The sequence below is a fragment of the Plectropomus leopardus genome, chromosome 12, assembly GCF_008729295.1.
Source record: "Plectropomus leopardus isolate mb chromosome 12, YSFRI_Pleo_2.0, whole genome shotgun sequence".
NCBI lineage: Eukaryota > Metazoa > Chordata > Actinopteri > Perciformes > Serranidae > Plectropomus > Plectropomus leopardus.
The window spans coordinates 32,045,056-32,064,737 of record NC_056474.1 but is presented as its reverse complement, the minus strand read 5'-3'; the positions used below and the strand labels follow the sequence as shown (position 1 = coordinate 32,064,737).

Sequence of the window (19,682 nt, the reverse complement as noted above, 5' to 3'; positions counted from 1 at the left end):
TTATAACTCTACAACTGAAGTATCACTGAAACTTCACAATTTTCTACTCATAATTATGACTTTGAAGGGTCATTCGGATGCTTGTAACTTGTAAATATGGTAAATACAGTATTTCCAAAGGAGCCCACAGCATAATACAACTTCCCTGCTCCATCCTCCAAGAACTGGGAGGCCTGGGCTCTTCCGTCTTCCTATTCACATACTTCCTAAAAGACTACACTTAGAGGGTAGCTTAAACCTTACAGCCTCACTATTAGGGTCCCTCAGAGCTTTGTTCTGGATCCCCTCCTCTTTTCATTTTACACCAAGTCACTTGGTTTGGGTTTTTTTTTCACTTACATGGATTTCCTTATTACAGCTATGCAGATAGCACTTAACTATTTCTGTCTTTTCCCTGGTCTGAAACCCAGGTGGCACCATGAGTCTCTGTATGTCTGGCAGACGCCTCTCAGTGGATGTCTGCACTACCTGAAGCTAAAGCTTGACAAGACTGAGCTGCTCTTCCTCCCAGAAAGGACCATTGTTTATCCTGTATAAACCTTGGAGCAACATTATGCTAAAATATGACCCCTGCTGTTGATTTTTTATTTTATATTTTTAGTTTGTTTTTATTTGTGTGGAAAAAATAATGAAGCCAGCTCAGAAGAACAAAAACAGTTCCTCTAATGTCCACTTAAGACTGGCTCAAAAAGCAAGGCAATACCCATAGACCCCCATTTTAAAATTTTTTAAAGCTTAAAATTATGCATGAAATATGCTTTTAATGTTGGGGCTGGTTGCCTGGTGTCACCTTGGTCACTCACTAAAGTCACTTTTACAGATGGTGCTATAGGGCCAAAGCAAAGTCCCTTTTTCTAACAACCCTGCATTTTTACACAGAAGCAATCAACGGCAGCATCATTCGGCTCCAGTGTGTGATTATACAACGCACCACGGCATCCCACAATCAAAAGAGACTATGTGACACGTAACACAACAGCATCTGCCTCTAGTGTGACATATAACATATGTATCAGCAGTGCTTTCTAAACAATAACAAATGAAATACATTTCAATCATTTATTTTCTCTGTTGTATGACGGTTGATCTTGCCCTCTTCTCAGAGGGTAAGGAGCTCCTGAATCTCACTGTTTTCCCACTATGCTGACATATATGACTGCTGCTCTTGTTTGAATAAGCTGCTAACTACTACTAGCTAATATGGTTGCCAACATAATACGAGATAAAAACGCCACAACTCCCCACCTATGGTCATGTCTTTCCAGTTTTATGTTTTACACAGACCTCATTGCAGTGCTACTATCCCCATTCCCGGTTCAGAGGCAAGACTACTCTGCCCCCCCTTTCTACGATTGGACTTTATATACAGAGCAACAAGGCAGCATACCGGCTGGATATTCCCGCCTTGAACAGCCAATGTTAATGTGGCTTTAGATCCCTCCCTTTGCTTCTTGCCAGTGGTCAAAAGAGGTTTAAGGTCACATATATCTTACAGCTGGATAGAAAAGTCAAAATGTGTCAAAAATTAAAAGGTAGTGGATAGGATAGTGTAGGTGGGGTACTACAGACCTGCAGAATAGTAAAATAAAGTAGACATTGTGAGGTATAAATGTCATTCCTGCTATTGCTCCTGTGTTTAGTTTTCTATTGTGGTTTTGTGATTACCAACAATTCAAACAATCATGTCTTCAGAAGAAACATGTGATCAACATATCCTTAATAACCAGTTATTTGAATGTGTTTTTTGACAATAACGCAGAAAGAACCTCTTTATTTACTTTAAACCAGCTGATGAAAACACAATCAAGGCTCTCAGAACTTCACAAGTTTGCAAAATTTCGCAACAAGTAACATGTGTTTGCAACACAGTCTCTCTAAGGGTGCTGTAGTTTATGGTTAACATGATCCTAATTCTGTGAGTTTGTGTGTATTGGGGAGGACCTACAGGAGTCCAGCATGGAGGTAATGCATCTGTCTTTCATTATGTTAACTGCACCCCCCACACACACCTCCTCCGTCTATCTATCTGTGTCTCTCTTTCTTCAGCCCATCCTCCTACACTGTTTAGACGGTAAAGTAGGAGAGACAGCAGGAAGAGGTGAGCGGGAGGTCACTATGTGAGAGTGTCACATCTAATTGGTAGAAGGTGATGAGGGTGGGACAGGAAAGGAAGAGAAGACAGAAAAAAGCAGGAGGGGAGGCAAAAAGGAGAGATGGGTGTATAGGGTAAGGGAGGAAGAAGAGAGGAGTGTGGAAAGATGAAGTGGAGAGGAAAGAGGAGTAGAAGGGGCAGACACGAGAGGAGAAAATGGGAGGGGGAGGAACAAAGACAGGAGAAAGAAAGGGGGAGGAAGGGGAAGAAAGCGAGAGACAGAAGGCCAACAGTGAGGGCAGAGTGGCGTTAATCTTGGTTGACAGAAATTTCCGCAAGTCTGACAGGGGGAGGTCAAAGGTACCAAGATGGCTACAAACACACACATTCTATCAACGCTCTACCTCACTTCCCTTTGTATATGGCCATGCTTCTACTCACTCTTCCACCAGGGTTACTGCTGTGTGCATTGCTTTACATATGTTTACTTTCTGTGTACACAAACACTGTGTGCACAGGGCTTGAAGAAATTGCCACACACCCAAGCTGATAATTCTTCAAAATGTGTCTTTCACTCTGAAGACTTATTTTTCTTACAGCACAAAGACAGCAGTTTAACAAACTCAACTGCGATGCAGTCAGCTGGTAGTCCACTCACGCCTGTTTGCTAATTTCCTGGCTCCAGATGAACCCACTTGCTCTGAGGTGGGTGTAATGGTGCAGCAGACATTCTGTTTATTCAAAAAGGACTGCACAGTGCCATTTTGCTCATTTTAACATGAAATTGTGATGCATTTCTACCCGCTTAGACCATCTATTATCACAAGTGGGCAAGTTTAAATGGAGCCTACTAATCTGATTGGAATAGGTTTAAAAGCCCAAACAGATTAAACATGATCTATATGAACACAACTGATTCACAAGTCATCAGCTAAAGAGGGGTAGCAGCCTGTAGCTCCTAAAATCCTTGCTATATTTTTGCTATATATTGCAATATTTTTCTATTTTTTCTACACCATGGCCCCTTCTGCTGAAGCACAACTTTTCTACAATAGAGAGGTACTTAAATCAACAACAGAAAAAGTTGTGTGGGGTTTGGGCTGAATACAGCAGACCACGAGAGGATCCCCACAAATGGCATACGCTGAGCAGCCAGTCAGACCAGAAGGGAGAAACAAAACTGAAAGTGCCAGATTAGGGGAGGGAGGAGAGCTGTTATCAGGGCGAGGCTGACCTGACTTGGACCAGGAGCTGTTCAGATCAAGCTGATGTGCTGGATGGATGGACCTTTTTGGGAGTCATAAGGACACAAGACTCTGATGCAAATTCAGAAAATGCACTGCAGGAATTGAATAATGCCATCAGCAGCAACATGCCCAAATCAACTCAATCCATCAACTTAATCAACTCATGCTTCACCTCCAAAGATGTAGCAGGATCAAAGAAAAATGTAATTTTGTTTTTTAAACTTTGTTTAAAAAATCACTAATAAATCTACCTTCTTCAACCTTCTAAACCTTCTCATAAAGCAATCCAAAGAAAATTTGTATAATGTAAATGATGAAACTGATGCATCTCTGGCTGCATTAAGGTATGTTTTTTTTAACTTCCAAAAAGACACCTGAGCAATTCGAGCAGCCCCATAACAATAGTAATTCACTCACTCCTACAGTGTGCGAGTGCTGCGCTGCTGTCAGAAGTTATCTGTTATTTACTTTTTTCCTGTGGTGTGAAATGTGTGAAAAGTGCTAGTTGCGTGTGTCTCATGGTCAATGCGAGAGTTGATGGCTCTGTCAATTTACCATATTCATAGTTTTTGCACACGTCACACAGCTGCCCTGTGCAACATTACTTTTAGGATTTTTGAAGCCTTAATGCAATCGCTAGAAGTAAAGAGCTAACTTTAGGCTATCAACGAACTACACTTTGGCTGCATTGCCACCACTACTTTAAAGCCGTGTTTAGAGTGGCTCAGCATAATGACAGCCTATAGTCCCATTTAGCCACATTTTAGAGACCACCCTTTTTAAGACACATAAAAGCTTCAAAGTTCACAGTGGGGTATTTAATAATGTATTTCATATTATAGAACAACATTTTAAAGTCTTTTGAGCTAGTGTTAACCACTTATTTCAGCCACCAAAAAAACGATTCAGTACATTTACATGATGTTAGAGAAAGTGGAATTAGTGTGTTTGTCTGACTAAAACTGGACTTTTTAATAAATGTAAACATGTTAGTCTGACTGAAAATGAACTAAATTGCATTACTTGATATTGGACTAACACACCCAGATAATGCGATTGGAAGTCAAGCTATTCTGTCATGTAAATACTTCAGTCAGACTTTAACTGGACTTGGCGTTCTGTGCATGCTCCTTGTCACAGCGCCGGCCTTCCTCAGTGGTTAGGGATAAGGACTGTTTGTTACTTATGAGGGGAGATGGGGTGCTGCAAAAACAGGCCAGGCATTTAAAAAAATGAAAGCACAGATGAGGGATTTTGGCTCAGGTGAGAGACATAAAACATGAAAAGGTAATATTTTATATCTAATTTAGATTTTTAAAAAAGTCACACCACAGCCGCCCTACTCCTCTGATAAATAAAGTACAGTCCCACAACACCAGCATGGAAACAGCAAAACATAGTTTAGCAATCTAAAAACATCTGTCTCCTCCTTACCTTCCACAGCAGCTGATGGAGGCAGCAGCAGAGCTGGATATATTCTTATTGCTATTCTTTCTTATGAATATATTGTTATTATTGTAGCTTTGCACACATATTCATGTTTTTATATTTTTAACTTACATACTAGTTGTTACACAGCACTGTAGCATATGAACAGTTAACAGTTTTTAATTACACACACACACACGCACACACAGCACATTATCCTTACTATATGACATTTTTACAGATTTGAGCTGATTGTACTTTACATTTTAGTTTACACACTTACATACTGAGCATATTTAATTACATGCTAGATGTAAAGGTTTACATTTACATTTCTTACTGTATTTCTTTTTTATATTTTCTATTCTTATATATTTTTATTCTTATACTGGTGTTGATGCTTATTTCTACTTGCTATAATTCTCTATGCTGGCATCAGAGCGGCTGTAACTAACTGCACTTTCCCCTTGGTGATCAATAAAGTATTTCTGATTCTGATATACAGTATGTGCATTTTGGGACTTTCCAGTGTTCTGTTTCTTGGACACCTCAGCTGCACACCTCCTGCTCTATTCCTGCTGCTTTTAGAGGGGGTGAAGCTCATGTGACTAACCATTACTGTAATTTTCCCATCTCCACCTGATTCTTTCGTCTTACTACTTATAATAATATTGCCTCCAAGCTGCGCCTGGATCAAGTGGCCACACCTGCTTTAATTAGTCGGTCACATTCAAGTGTACCTGCAACCATTTTAACTCATGGCCCTCTGTGTTAAAACCAAATTATTCAGAGAGAAGGGTAGCAGAACATATCTCACTCTATATATATGCAACCTTTTAGTCATTTAAACACTGTACCGCTGTATGAGACAGTGTCTCTCCTGGCTCTTCACTCCTCCTCCACAGCTCCTGGAACAAGAGGACCAACTGGACCACTCCCCCCACCACTGAAACACATCCTCCTGGGACAAAATATACAAAAGTCAGAAAAAACCATCCGTTAACAATATCTATTCAGGAGAGCTGTGACACACCAAACTGCAGTTTGGGAGAATAATCAGACTCATGAACATGAACCAGCCTTCACAAGTCAGACAAGAGAATGTTCTAAGGTGTAGTAGGTGTGTGTTTATCCCCTAATGTTAACCATCTACAGCCTAAACAGAAGCAGTTAATTGGTGGTGCTTGGAGGTTGTATGTTGCTCAGAAGGAAATTTTACTGACACACGTCTGTCAGACCTTGACATAGGGTCATAAATTTGTCCCTACCTGCAAGGATGAAGAGTCTCATATTACAGTCACACACAAATGACACAGTTAGGCCTACATTACACATTTCAAAAGTGAGACACTGAAATAGATTTAAAAGTATGTGAGTGTGATTATACCTTGTTGCTTGTCTGTTGGGCATTGTGAGCTCCAGAAGAGCGTGATTGTAGATGAATGTCCACCCTCCCTTCACTTCTGTCCTGGCAGACACACAGCACACACACACACACACACACACACACACACACACACACACACACACACACACACACAAACACACACAAACACAGATAGATGGCAATATCATGCTGTATATAATACAATGTATGTGGGTATCTAAAAAATCAAGCAGATCAGGGCACCCAGTAGCTCACCTGGTAGAGCAGCGCCGCATTAACAAAGGCTACATCCTTGCCGCAGCCTCTTTGCTGCATGTCATCCCCTCTTTCTCCCCTTTTCACACTAAACCTGTCCTATTGCATAAAGGTAAAAAGCCCCCAAAAATGATGCTAAAAAAAAAAAAAAAATCAACCCAATTTGCAGAGAAAAGTGTTGAGATTGTACCTTTATCCAGACATTTGTTGCATGCATTTGTTACACTTGCATGCTATCATGTAGTGGATATGTAAAACTTTAGGTTTCAACAGCACTGTAGATGTGGTAAATTTAAGGCACAAAACCAGGTAGTTCAAATCACACTTTGGTTTATAATACTTGGTTTGCGGGATAACCCCAGCGGGAAAAGCAGCAATGTCTTGGTAAGAAACACCTTTGGTCCCTCATTAAATCTGCTGGAAACAGTGACAGGACACGAACATAACCTTGCCTAACCATCCAAAAGTGTCAACCACTACACTATTGTGATTAGCTCGATATGAGTTCAGCTCAACATTCTGTTTTCTACTGAACCTGCACGTCAGGTAAAATTGATTTTTTTTTAGCTAAGTACAACTTTGCAGAAAAGCAAGGACACTCTGTGTTTGTATTTAGTTTTAGCATGCTAAAAAAGGGAAAGTTACACTTTGATAAACTTACAAAAATTACTATGTGTACTATTTGATCCCTGTAACGACTTAGTATTACAAACAAAAGCACAGTTTCTCTCTCATTCATTTATTTATGGCAGCCTACCACAATTAAAACATCTGTAGCCACAAATAGATTTTCTATTTTGATAGCTGGACCGTTCATTAGGAGCACTGTTGAAACATATACATGTATCATTTTGTTATGATCGTTCCCAGTTTGTTCATATTAATGATCAATCCTCCGTGCATACTAAGGTCTGCTTCGGAGTGCCACAAGGTTCTGTGCTTGGACCAATCCTTTTCACTTAATCTATGTTTCCCCTAGGCAACATAATTAGAAATCACTCTGTAAATTGCCATTGTTAATGCTGACGATACGCAATTATATCTTTCTATGAAACCAGTTGAAACTGATCAGTTACTTAGACTACAAGCATGTCTTAAGGAAATAAAAGCCTAGATAAGCCGCAATTTCTTGATATTAAAAGTTATTGTTCCTGGCCCAAAATACCTCAGAAACTCCTTTTCTAAGGACATAATTTCTCTAGATGGCACTGCCTTGGCCTCTAGCACAACTGTAAGGATCCTCGTAGTTTTATTCGATCAAGATCTATCTTTTGCCGCCCATAAAAAACAAACTTCAAGGACTGCTTTCTTTCACTTGCGTAACATTCCAAAATTAGACATATCCTGTCTCAAACAGACACTGAAAAATTAGTATTGACACATATTTAAACATCCAGGTGTATTAGGAAGTACCTGAAGTGTTTGTAAAATTAATGCTAATGTAAAATTTTAAGTTGACAAATTTGCACTACATGGTCCTTGAAGTGGAGATTAGGTTTGCCAGAGGGTTATGATTTACTTCAAGTCAAGTCTCAATTAGGTAGTATTTTTTAATCCCTCAGCTGTCAAACACACATAAACACAGACACATCAAGGCTCAAAGTCCTACTACTGTGTTGTCTAAACAAGCCCACATACATCCTTACTCTGTCGGATTAGCCTCTAATTCAACACATAAACACACACCAAACACATCTTCTAAATGTGTGTGTGTGTGTGTGTGTGTGTGTAAATGGTAAATGGATTGTACTTGTATAGGTTTTTCTAGTCTTAATGACCACTCAAAGTGCTTTCACAGTGCTTACACTGTCACATTCACCCATTCACACACACATTCACACAATGGTGGCCGAGGCTACGTACAAGGTGCCACCTGCTACTCAGTAATCATTCACACACACTCACACTCCGATGACCCAGCATCAGGAGCAATTTGAGGTTCAATATCTTGCTCAAGGGTACTTTGAAATGTTGCCCAGAGGAGCCAGGGATCGTACTGCTGACCTTCTGATTAGAGGATGACCCACTCTACCTCTGAGCGTGTGTGTGTGTGTGTATGTATTTGGCTATGTACATGACCTGTGAGCATAAAAAAGTATAAGATGCTTGCTATCAATGTGATGGCAATCAGTGTTTTTAGGATGGCGATGGAACACACATTAAAAAAGATAACTTTCTGTTTGGTGGGATGACACATTGTGACAATGCCAGTGCATTTTATCATTATGACATGCTTTGGGAGTTTTAAAAGTAGCACACAGTGCTAAATCCAACACAAATTACATTAGAAATATATATAATGTTTATAAAAGGACTGGAGCCACTAGTGTCCAATATGTTGCGTCTAATTTGCTTCCGAGCCGAGGCGGCTGGCGCCAGTAACATGAAGAGACCAAATTTCAGCAGGGGGGGTGCATGCTGAGTTTGTTCACTTTTGGGGTGATGAGAGGGGACATGATAGAGTTAGTCTAATAAAGACTAAAGCTAAGACTAAAGACTAAAGCTGCACCAATATGACAGCATTTTGGATTCAAAGCCAATGAAACAGATGTCCTTACTGACTGCAGGAACTGTTCTGAGCTTAACTTTTGTTGAACACTGTACTGTGTTACTATAAATATCTATTAGTCGATTTGAAAGCGCCGCAGTGGATGAGGATGTCTGATTCATGAAGTATAAATGAGGAATTATTTATACAAAACCTAATTTCACGACAAAAACCTAAACACAGTGTCAGCTGGCTAGAGGGAGATCACAAGGAAGATGAGAATTTCTGCTCAGGTAAAAGACCATTGCTAAAAACAAGCTAAGCTAATGTTACTGTATGTCACTTCCAGTACATATCACAATATAAAACATGTGTTTTCTGATTTAAAAAGTAACGTTACAAACTTAGTAAGACAGCATGTATGCCAATCCCCCAACTCTTAATGACTCCAATCGGATCTCCAGCGCACAGCTGATAGCTACATGGTTTGTTTACATGAAGTAACAGAGGTGCATATTTGACAGACTCATTGTTGACAGAGAGTTCCAATGTTACACAATGCTACGTGATAGTTATACAACTGCTTTATGCTGGAACACCGTGTCAATGTGTGTGTATATATATATATATATATATATATATATATTATATATATATATATATATATATATATATATATATGGGTAAGAATAAAGAATAAATAAAAGAATAAAGAAGGATGTACTTCTTCCTCCTCCTTTTCCAACATGTGATATTAAAGTTTAAGTGGCTTGAGTATTTGTTTATTGAGTTATTGAGACTGATGTATAGGTTTTGTATAGGCCTTCTTTTTCACCTTTTTGTTTTTGTACATTGCACTTGGCCATAAGGCTTGTTAGCTTTTATTTGGGTTTTGTTTTAGGTTTTTTTTTCCATATGTTCAAAATAAAGATTCATTCAGTCATTCATTTTACCATTCATCCATTCATTCATTATGTTCCACTCAGGAGCGGCTGTTGAGTCAAGTGAGACACCTGCTAAAATTTGGCAAACCAGTGTAAACCAGTATAAACCAGTTTGAAAGTTTCCACAACGACTCAACCCTACTGAAGATTACATGTGCAAAGTGTTTGCTGGATTGGAAACATCAGGTCTATCCACAAACAGCATGATTGCACCTCTTCCTGAGTAAAACTTTGGGATAATAAGGATGTGGTGATGTAGTATGAAAACTCTTGCAAGATAACCTGTAATGTTACCATATTTCTTTCATTGTCATTTCATTACAGCCCTCAAATGTTGGAATAAGTAACCGTGGTGACCTACACTGTTGGACAGCCTGTCCTGTATGTTTACAGCTATGATAGAACTCAACCTAAACACTACCATTTATAATATTGTTGATGAATGACTGTTGGAAAGTTCAAACACAGAATTTTAGTTTAAAGGGATTGTTTGGATTTTCTGAAATGAGGTTGTATGGGCTACTTATCCATATTCAGTGTATTACACACAGTAGATGTCAGCTGGCACACCCCAAGTTTGTAGAAGCAGGCCAACACAGAAACTATGCAATGCACTGCTGCGTGGTGGGGTCAGCAACAAAATGCATTTTGGACACCTAAAAGGAGTTCCACCTAAAAAGAATCAATGACATTTTAAGCATATGCTGTATTGACAGCATTTTCACCACTTTAACCTTCAATCAGTCAGCCCAGTTTTATAGGGAAGTAATTAATGGCCGCAGTTCCCCATCTATGGTCTCATAATAGCCACCAGACTCCACTGAGAAAACAGTAATTTTACCTCACACACTGGGGCTGCTGGTCTACTGCTGCTTCAATCTGTTAGATTGTGTTACTTTGTTACTTAGGAGAATCTAAACTAATGTAATACACTTGCTACAGCTGAGTACAACCCCACTTAAAAAAATCTAAACCAACCCTTTAAAACCAGCAGCAGGATCAAGTTGAAGATACGTAAATATCAGCATGGTTGATAATATAAGCAAATATTAGCCCATCATAGATACATCTATATCCCTATATATACAGAAATGCCAAATATCATATATGTTTTGGGTAACTTAGAAATAGTGTCACTGTGACATAGTGTGCCACAAGGTAGCAGTGACTATACCATTTTTCAATTATAAAATGTAACTAGGCTCTGCCTATCACTATTCTTTAATAGCTAAATTTAAGGTTTAGATTTCAAGTTTTTGAAAATCAATGTTAGCTTAAATTTTGTTATCAGATTTCTCATTTCAAATATCAGTATCATTATTGTCCTGTAAAATCAATCAGGCTCCAACACGGAGTCCACCTTGACTGTCCAGATGTAAAGTTGTGAATACAAAGGCTAAGAATGTCATCCCTTGAATTAAAAAAAGAGCGGGTTTAGGATTGGGCAATATAACTGTGTTATGGTAAACCATATTCAGAAATGCCTAAGGTGTGTTTTTCAATAGTGTCATAAATACAGGTGCTGCTCTTTCTATTAAACTCACTGTATGTAGTGCACAGCATGAACCACCAGAGCTCAATCTCTGGTCTCTACTGGTGGAACAGGCAGCTGAGCTGAAAGACACCGCAACACCCAGTGGTGGAGGGAGCAGTTACGGGACTGTAAACAGCAGGCGGCCAGCAGGCAGAGAGAGCGTGGGGAATAATGACATGTTTTTTACATATAACTTGGTGAATTAAAGTCTGTGTAAAGTGATTGTTAAAATGTGTTCTGAGTTTGTCACATCACAGAAATATGTTATTAAACACCTGACCAAATTTGAATGGCCAAAAAAATCACCAAGTATGTAAAAGAAGGTTTCAAAATCATGAAAAATGCACAGTATTCGCTGATCTGAAATGCTGTGGGCGTGTCCGCTGGAGGAGCGGAGGCCACGCCCAATTGTGCGACTATGCTAATGATGCTTCCCATTTTTATACTGCTACATTGTCAGAGGCGGGGTTATGATAAGTATAGCTCCAATGCATTGTTGAGCTATGGTTTTAGGCCAACCCAAAAAACTACTCCACAATTCAGTACTATATAGTAAAGTGTCTTTGTAAGATGTTTTCAACAATCAGTTTCCAACATTTATAATGTGTTTTGAGAAAAATCTCTGAATTCACTTTACATGGACTTTAAGGATTTACTGTATTTGGACCATACAGGGGCTGGTGATTGTTGGAACAGTGGACTTACCGACTACATTACTAGTAGGAGTAACCAACAAGATGTTTGGGTGAGCTTTATTTTGTTCTGTGACCTAGTGAATGTTGAATTTAAAAGGTCTTGAATAAAATATATATATATTTTTCACAAATATGAACACGTTTGAATATGAGCATACTTTCTTTGTGAGAAAACATTATTATCTAGCCCTTATGAGGCCTACATCTCGAAAACTCTGTTCGGTGCACACAGCCAATACCTGCATGAAGTGTACATGCAGTCAAATTAAGCTGTTCATCTCTTCATCATCTTGATAGGAAATTAATGACTGTTGTTTCAAACTAAGACATGTTAACACAATAAATTTAAAGCTTTAAATAGAAAAAATGACCTCACTGTGGCTATGGTGCGTTCCGTTTGTGTGTAATAATGTGCAAAGACTGGTTTGGCACTGTTGGAAGACAACGTCTTTCAATGCTCTGCCAAAAAAAAGCATTTAAGATGTCATGCCAGTTGTTGTGTGCACTACACAACTTTTCTTTTCTACTGCTGCCATCAGCTTTATGTGATTTTATGTGTAGTCAACTTATCCACACAGCTTCGTTTCACATCCAAAAGCCAGGCCTCTTTTAAGCTCACTTTACAGGATGCATTTTTTCTTTCAGTGGCAAAAATGAATGGACGGAATGATAACCAGACAAATATGGGGCATTTTATCAGCTATCTCTTGGGCATTAATGTTCAGTTCATTCATGTGTGGTCATGGTTTAGAAAAAGAACTGCGAGTGCTGCCAACAACTGTTTGCACATCCTTTGGTAATGCATCTGTTTAGAGTTTTAATCATTGAGTCATCATCGAGACCCCAAGACACACTGATAGGTTAGATAGTGATAGGATAGTTACTCAGTTAAACAGTCACACTGTAAGCCTTTCGGTCAGACAGAAGATCAGTCATTTAGTTTGTCAGTCAGCTTGCTGGTCATTTAGGCCACAGTAATGAATGTGGCCAAATGGTGAGTAAGTGATGCTTACTTTCCAACACTAAATGAATAAGATCTTTTGACGTGTGCTTGTATGGGTTTCTTATCTTTAGACAGTAAAACCTCACCTAAAAAAATCAGTATCAGTTTAAGTGGATGCTACATTAAGAGTATTTTTACTGCTTTACCTCCATGTCAGTGATTTCCAATACGGTATTATTAACGATACAACATTATTGCAATTTTAAATGTGTTACGATAGGCTAAGTATTGCAGTTTTAAATATGTTGCGATATGCTGAGTATTGTGATTTTAATTATGTTGTGATATGCTGAGTACTGCGATTTTAAATATGTTGCAATATGCGGAGTATTGCGATTTTAAATGTGTTGCGATATGCTGAGTATCGCAGTAACATGTATTGTGATATATTGCAATTTACTAGCCTTTTTCTTCTGCAAATCATTCCCCTAACGTAAGAGTTTGTTGTAATATATAAAGTTTTCAGTCAGTTTATCTCACTTCAGCCACTTTAATTGCAGTAAATTGTATCTAATGGACTGAAAAAGTAATTGATTTTGATATTGTAGTTGGCAGCCAAAACTTCAATTTGTATTTGTGACATAAATAATTGATGTAATAATGAAAAATCAATACTTTGCATCTGTGTATTGATAAGATATTGCCAAAATATTGTGATACTATGCTACAATACCCTCCCCCCTTGCTTAGTTTCCATGTCCGACTTCAGCCTACTTCTCAAAAATGGGGACATGCCAATTGCCATCTGCTATATGTTATACACTGACTTTGGAGTTGGAGTTTTCTTTAGGTGGAATTGTTGTTTTTCCTGCAATTGCTGGGTAATTGAGATGGTCAATGTTCATTTGACAGACTGAATGACTGAACCACTTTTATACTTGGCCACAAAAAACAAAAAGGCAACAAAGAGAGGTGTAGTTGAAAATATTGCGGGGGGGGGTTAAATCCACAAAATAGTGAAGCACTGTATGAGAACCAAAACTATGACTGAAAACAATGTTAGCTGCTCTTCCCCTTACATTGCAATGAGCAGCATCTCAGTATATTAATATTAGATGTAATTTAGTGACAATATTACTGAAATGTTTAACTTACAAGACAAGAATACAGATTGTTAGATTCTTCAAGATTGTTTTCCTTTTTCTGAATATGAGTAACACACATAAAGACCCCTTTAGGGTGTTATATGAACATTTACCAGTAGTGGATGAAGTACCTGAAAGCCACACTTGAGTAATTCCCTATTATTCGGTTGCCCCAACAAATCACTTAGGTTGCTCCAACTGGTGCAGAACGCTGCTGCACATGTTCTAACAGGAACCAAGAAAAGGGACCATATTTCTCCTGTTTTAGCTTCTCTGCACTGGCTCCCTGAAGAATCCAGGATTGAATTTAAAATCCTCCTCCTTACTTACAAAGCTCTAAATGGTCAGGCTCCATCCTATCTGTCACAGCTCATAGTTCCTTACCAACACTGCGCTCTGAAAATGCAGGATTACTTGTGGGTACCATAGTTTCCAAATGCAGGATAGGAACCAGAGCCTTCAGCTACCATGCTCCACTCTTATGGAACCATCTTCCAGTTTCAGTTAGGGAGGCAGACACCGTTTCCACAGGTTGCCTGGACCAGCCTATAGTTAGGCTGACATAGATTTAACCTGCCGGGGGACTTTCTATGGGGGTCAGAGAGCAGTGGGGACTAACACTGCTCTCTGCTTTATGTTTAAGCCATAATAACTGATTAGTGACCCTAGTTTTTTTAGTGTGTTTCTTGTGCTCAGTTGAAATCCCCGTCCGTGTGATGGGGAGGGGGGAGAGGGGGGAGAGGTGGCAGAGCTTACGGCCCGATCCGGTGGGGGTGGTTTTGAGTCCGTTCAGACCTGCCACTCTGGCTCTGCTTCCGCTCTCTTTCTTTCTTTTCTATTACTGCTCTCTGGCATTCATATTTAAGTCATAACTGTTAATCAGTGACTCTAGGATCCTCATCGAGTGCTTATCCTTTTTACTGTTCACCACCTTGGGTCTGTTGAACTGCACAACACTAATCCCATTGCCTCTCCGGAGCATTCCTGCTTCCTTGTTTCCTAGCTTTCCCGAATCCTGGCTGCAACCCTGGCTGTGCCTGATCGTGGTGATATCTGTGCTGGCACTGTGACCCTGCCTTTGGTTGTGCTCGTGATGTTGCTGCACAGATTCTGTACCCCTCGCTCGCTCTGATTGTGCTCTTGGTCCTGGTTGCGCCGATGCTGTGATCATGCCTCTGGACACCTCCGTATCAATATATGCATGAGACTCTTATCAATATCATCACAGACCCACAATATGATCATAGAGTGCATTTGATAATTTCACACCTATAGTTATTGTAATATGACATGCGTCTGTTTTCACTATTGCTGTTGATGCACATAACCTTTGTCTCCATGTTTTTGGAAGAATTCGTACCAATATTCTCTGTTTCAAATGCTTGTGAAAGGTGTCTGAATGCTGCACAAGAAAACTTATGTCGATACAGGTTTCAAAGGATTAAGTATTGGAAGTAAATGTACAAGGTACAAGGTAACTTTACTGTCATTTTACTTAAATGTGGTTTAGGAAGAAATTAAATTTTAAGGTGAATTAAACCAGTGGTCAGAATTTTGAGAACTATTAAGTTTTTTTCTCTGTAAGAAGTAGACCTACACCACCTAAAAATGAAGCCTACTTTACACTTGAAGAAAAGCAAGTGGGGTTTTTTTCACATCAGGAAAGAAAGAACAAAGAACAAAATCCATCTTTTCCTTCCCGCCCATTCCAACATTTTAGAAGTGCATCCATCCCTCACTCCTTCCTTCCCTATTGTGTAGAAAGCAATTAAGATGCTTAGGGGAAATAGTGGAGTATACATTTTTTAGGAAATGTAGTGGAGTAAAAGTGAAAGTTAAAAGAAATCTAAAAACTCATTTTTTAAATATTTAAGCACTGTAATGAAGTATGGGATGAGAGTCAGGTAATGTGAGTCAGGTAATATAACAAATAAGGTTTTACACCTTGGGCTCTTAAAATATTAGTAGCCAATCACCGTACATTACTGAGTTGTTACTACAAATGTTGTTTAATAAAATAATTATCTTGATTGGTTTAAGACTATTAGTATGGGCAGGGGAAAGAATCAAAAATGAGAACTTGCATGGATGTGACATACTGACTTTCTCATTTTGGTAGTAAGAGTAGAGTGCTGCAGCTAAATAATAATAAAATATTAATAAATATATTTATAATCAAAATATTTTGCAACAGACCTTTTACGGGAAAGGCTTTTGAGTGAGTGGCCTGCTTGATGCATTCAGATGAAATAGATCAAAAAAATGGAGCTAAAATGGGACATTTTTCTGAAGTGAAACGAGCATGTTCTTAGGTTACCAGATGCCATAAAATCACGACTTGTGTGACTCTGTACCATCTTGTCATATAACCAGCTTTTTAGTATTTAAAAAAATGTGAGAAGATACAGTGAGCTCATGCCTGCCCTTATAGTCTGGAATTAGCCATTACTGCTACACACATCAGGCACATGCACATACAATATGGCACCAAGGAAACAGGTAGCGAGAGAACAGGGAAAGAATGGTAGAAAAGTAGGATAATCTTTTTTTATGAATAGCCACATGTTACATGAATGACTTAATGAATTAATGACTTGACTGACAAATGGATTTGACCATTTAAAAAACTAACAAACATGATTGTCCCATTTTACCTTTTTAGCTGTCCCATTTTACCTGACCATGTTATCAGAGTGAGGTCAGGGTTGTCAATATGTTTGCAGTTTTGAGTTTCTATATTATTTTACCTGGCAATATATTGTCTTCATAGAAATATACCAGAGCTCTATGACGAGCTCTAAAAGCAGGGTTTATACAGACAAGGGCGAGTCAAATTCAAGGATATTCAAGTACTTTTTCAAGCACTCTTTTTTTTATTATTATTTCAAAGGATGAAATTGTTTTCTCTACAACCATCTGCTGCTGCTGCAAAAAAGTGCAAATTTGTAAATGACCAAATATGCCAAGACCTAAAATCTATATATTATTAATTGACTGCTGCTTATCAACTGCCGAATTACAGCTTAAAACTCTGCCAGCTCATGAAACATCCTGGTGCTGACTATTTACTCGTGTCTACCATTGTTTTTTGGGGGTTTTTTTGCTAAAAGGGCATTGGCAAATAATTGCAGTCACCGCCGTTCTTTGCTTTCTAGTTTACACAATTATCTAATACGTTTTATTAAAAAAAAGTTATCATTTAGTTATCCTCTACACTGGGTTTAACGAATATCTTTGTCTGGTCAAGTGTGAAAAGTAGGCTTTATTCTTTTATGAGTATTAAAAGAAATATCATCACAACTAAAACTCAAGAAATACTTCATAGTCAACTTCCATTTTTTTTCAGACAGACATCATTAGTAGACACATTCAGCAGAGTCGTTTTCTGTTGCCTCTCCATATAACTAGTTTAATACAGAGGACAATGCATCATTGAAAAATGGTAGCATGGACTTCATTACCATTTTTTAAATTTCTGACAGTAATACAAAATAATGTATTTATTCATAAAAGGAATAGTGTAAAACACTATATATATGTACATTTGATGATCTTGGAGATATGAAATAGATTTTGAGCTATCTATCCAATTTCCCAGGTACTTTATTGTCTCATCTATTGATGGTCTTTGAGTTTGTGTTGATTCTTGTGTATCATATTAGTGCTGTAATGTGTTCAGCCGTACATTCAGTATAAATGTTACTGAAGCACAATCTAGTTTATGAAATACTGTGAAAATACACAAGATTCCAGGAAGAGTAGCCACTGTTTAATACAGAAGTTCATTGGGATCTTAATAAACAAACAAACAAAACAAATTCAAGTACCTTTTCAACGGCCAAGTTAAAAATGTCTAATTTTCAAGGTATTCGAGGACTTAAATTCTTGACTGTTGAATTCAGAACCACCTTAAGTACCTTGTATGAACCCTGGAAAAGTAACATTTAAGGTAGTATTCAGAGTTTAAGGTAGTCTTATTGGAAATCTACCAGAAAGAGTCCCATTTTACCTGACTTTATCCTACTTTCTTAAAACACTGGCAAATCCTCTGCCTAACTTGTAAAACATGCATAGCCGCATGCATTGCTTCCACTCAAATAGATGAAGTGGTAAAGTTCAACAAAACTGCTGTTTTTAGCTCCACCATAAACAAACAGGCAAGTTGAATAGGGGGAAGCAATATGACAGTTCAAACATGGAGCCCCCCTCAGAAAATATGTTAGACAATCCACACAGAAGAACAGGTCACACTCATAGACTGTATAGTCACACTCATCTGGGGCACACCGAACTCCATTTACAATTTATACAATTTATGCCATTTCACTGCTGCCTTGTTTATAGTCGAATGTAAACACAGGCGAGATGGCCGTTTTACAAGTCGGTACCGTTGCTTCCATGAAGCAACATATGCACGCGAGCATCCCAAGAAAACTTTTCTCGGAGGTTCGCCGAAGGGAACAGTGACATTCCCGCATTTGGAAACAGTTAGCTTACCTTCACAAACACTATTGCACTATGCTTAAGCCCGAACTACTCTAGAGACTGAAATTTCATTCAGACACGTTGAGTGAATTATGTGTTAGCCGAACTGAAAATGGCTCCAAGAATTAATTTACGGTGAAAAGTAGACAGTGCCGTTGACGATAAGCAACCCAGAATCACAGTGACAGACTTGTGTGGAACTCCTCTCCACTGGAGCAAACTCCCCAGTCCCCCTTCACAGCGTTCAAGCTTTTCACAAATGGACACAGCTCTGAGAGGTGAACAAACAGCTAAAGTGCTATTTACCTTAACGGGCCAGTTGTTCGTTAGCGGGAGAACCGGGAGGTGTAGGAGGAGAAAGGAGCAAACCAGGAGAGCTAAGCCTCCGTTACCGAACATGGTTCATTCATGTCATGGACCGACTACACTTCCCCTCCCCTTACCTCCGCTCCCCTCCTTACTCCTCTCCTTCTGCCCTCCTTCCTCCTCCCACTTCGACCCCCTTTTGATGTAGCTACGCCTCCTGCTCTCGCTCGCGCTCACACACATACGCACGCGCACACACACTGCACTCCCACTCTTGGCTCAGTTTGACATACACATGATGTGTGTTTCGGCTGCTTGTTTTGGGGGTGGTGTTTGGAAATCCATGTGTGTTGAAGTTGTTTTGCACAGATTTTCAAGTTGTCTTAGGGACTGTTCCTTATTTATGAGAGGGTAGAGGGTGGGGCAAAACGGGGAAGGCACCTCAACTATTCTTTTAAGCACTGGAGAGAAAATTAGCCTATGTTTTTCGATTTTGCTTTGGGGAGGGCAAGTGAAATAAAATTATTTTTGTTTTGAATACGCTGGGCCATACTCAACTTAAGGCCAACAGGCCAAACCTGCCGCCTTTTCCAATTCACAATAAAAAATGAAGTGATTCATATTGTGAAATCGAAAAAAGTGCCAGTGGAGGATCCCCCACACCCTCCAACAGCAGTCCTAGTTAAGCCATTCTAGAAATGTCCTAAAAATCGTAGCAACTTTCTAGAATGCT

General features: G+C 39.0%; 1 protein-coding gene across 3 annotated transcripts in view; it reads right to left on the bottom strand.

Moving 5' to 3' along the window:
• The window catches only part of si:ch211-267e7.3 (ADAMTS-like protein 2), a 39,602-nt gene extending 20,551 nt beyond the window's left edge, over nt 1-19,051 (bottom strand). For 2 of the 3 annotated variants that reach the window (XM_042497944.1, XM_042497945.1), the window contains exons 1-3: nt 18,950-19,051; nt 6,155-6,235; nt 5,625-5,728 (exon numbers count right to left, since the gene is read on the bottom strand). In XM_042497944.1, coding sequence (XP_042353878.1) covers nt 5,625-5,728; nt 6,155-6,235; nt 18,950-19,042 — 278 coding nt within the window. In that variant the 5' untranslated portion in view covers nt 19,043-19,051. The remainder of the gene's footprint in view (nt 1-5,624; nt 5,729-6,154; nt 6,236-18,949) is intronic. The other variant, XM_042497946.1, reaches the window with a different exon arrangement.
• Nucleotides 19,052-19,682: the final 631 nt, after the last annotated feature.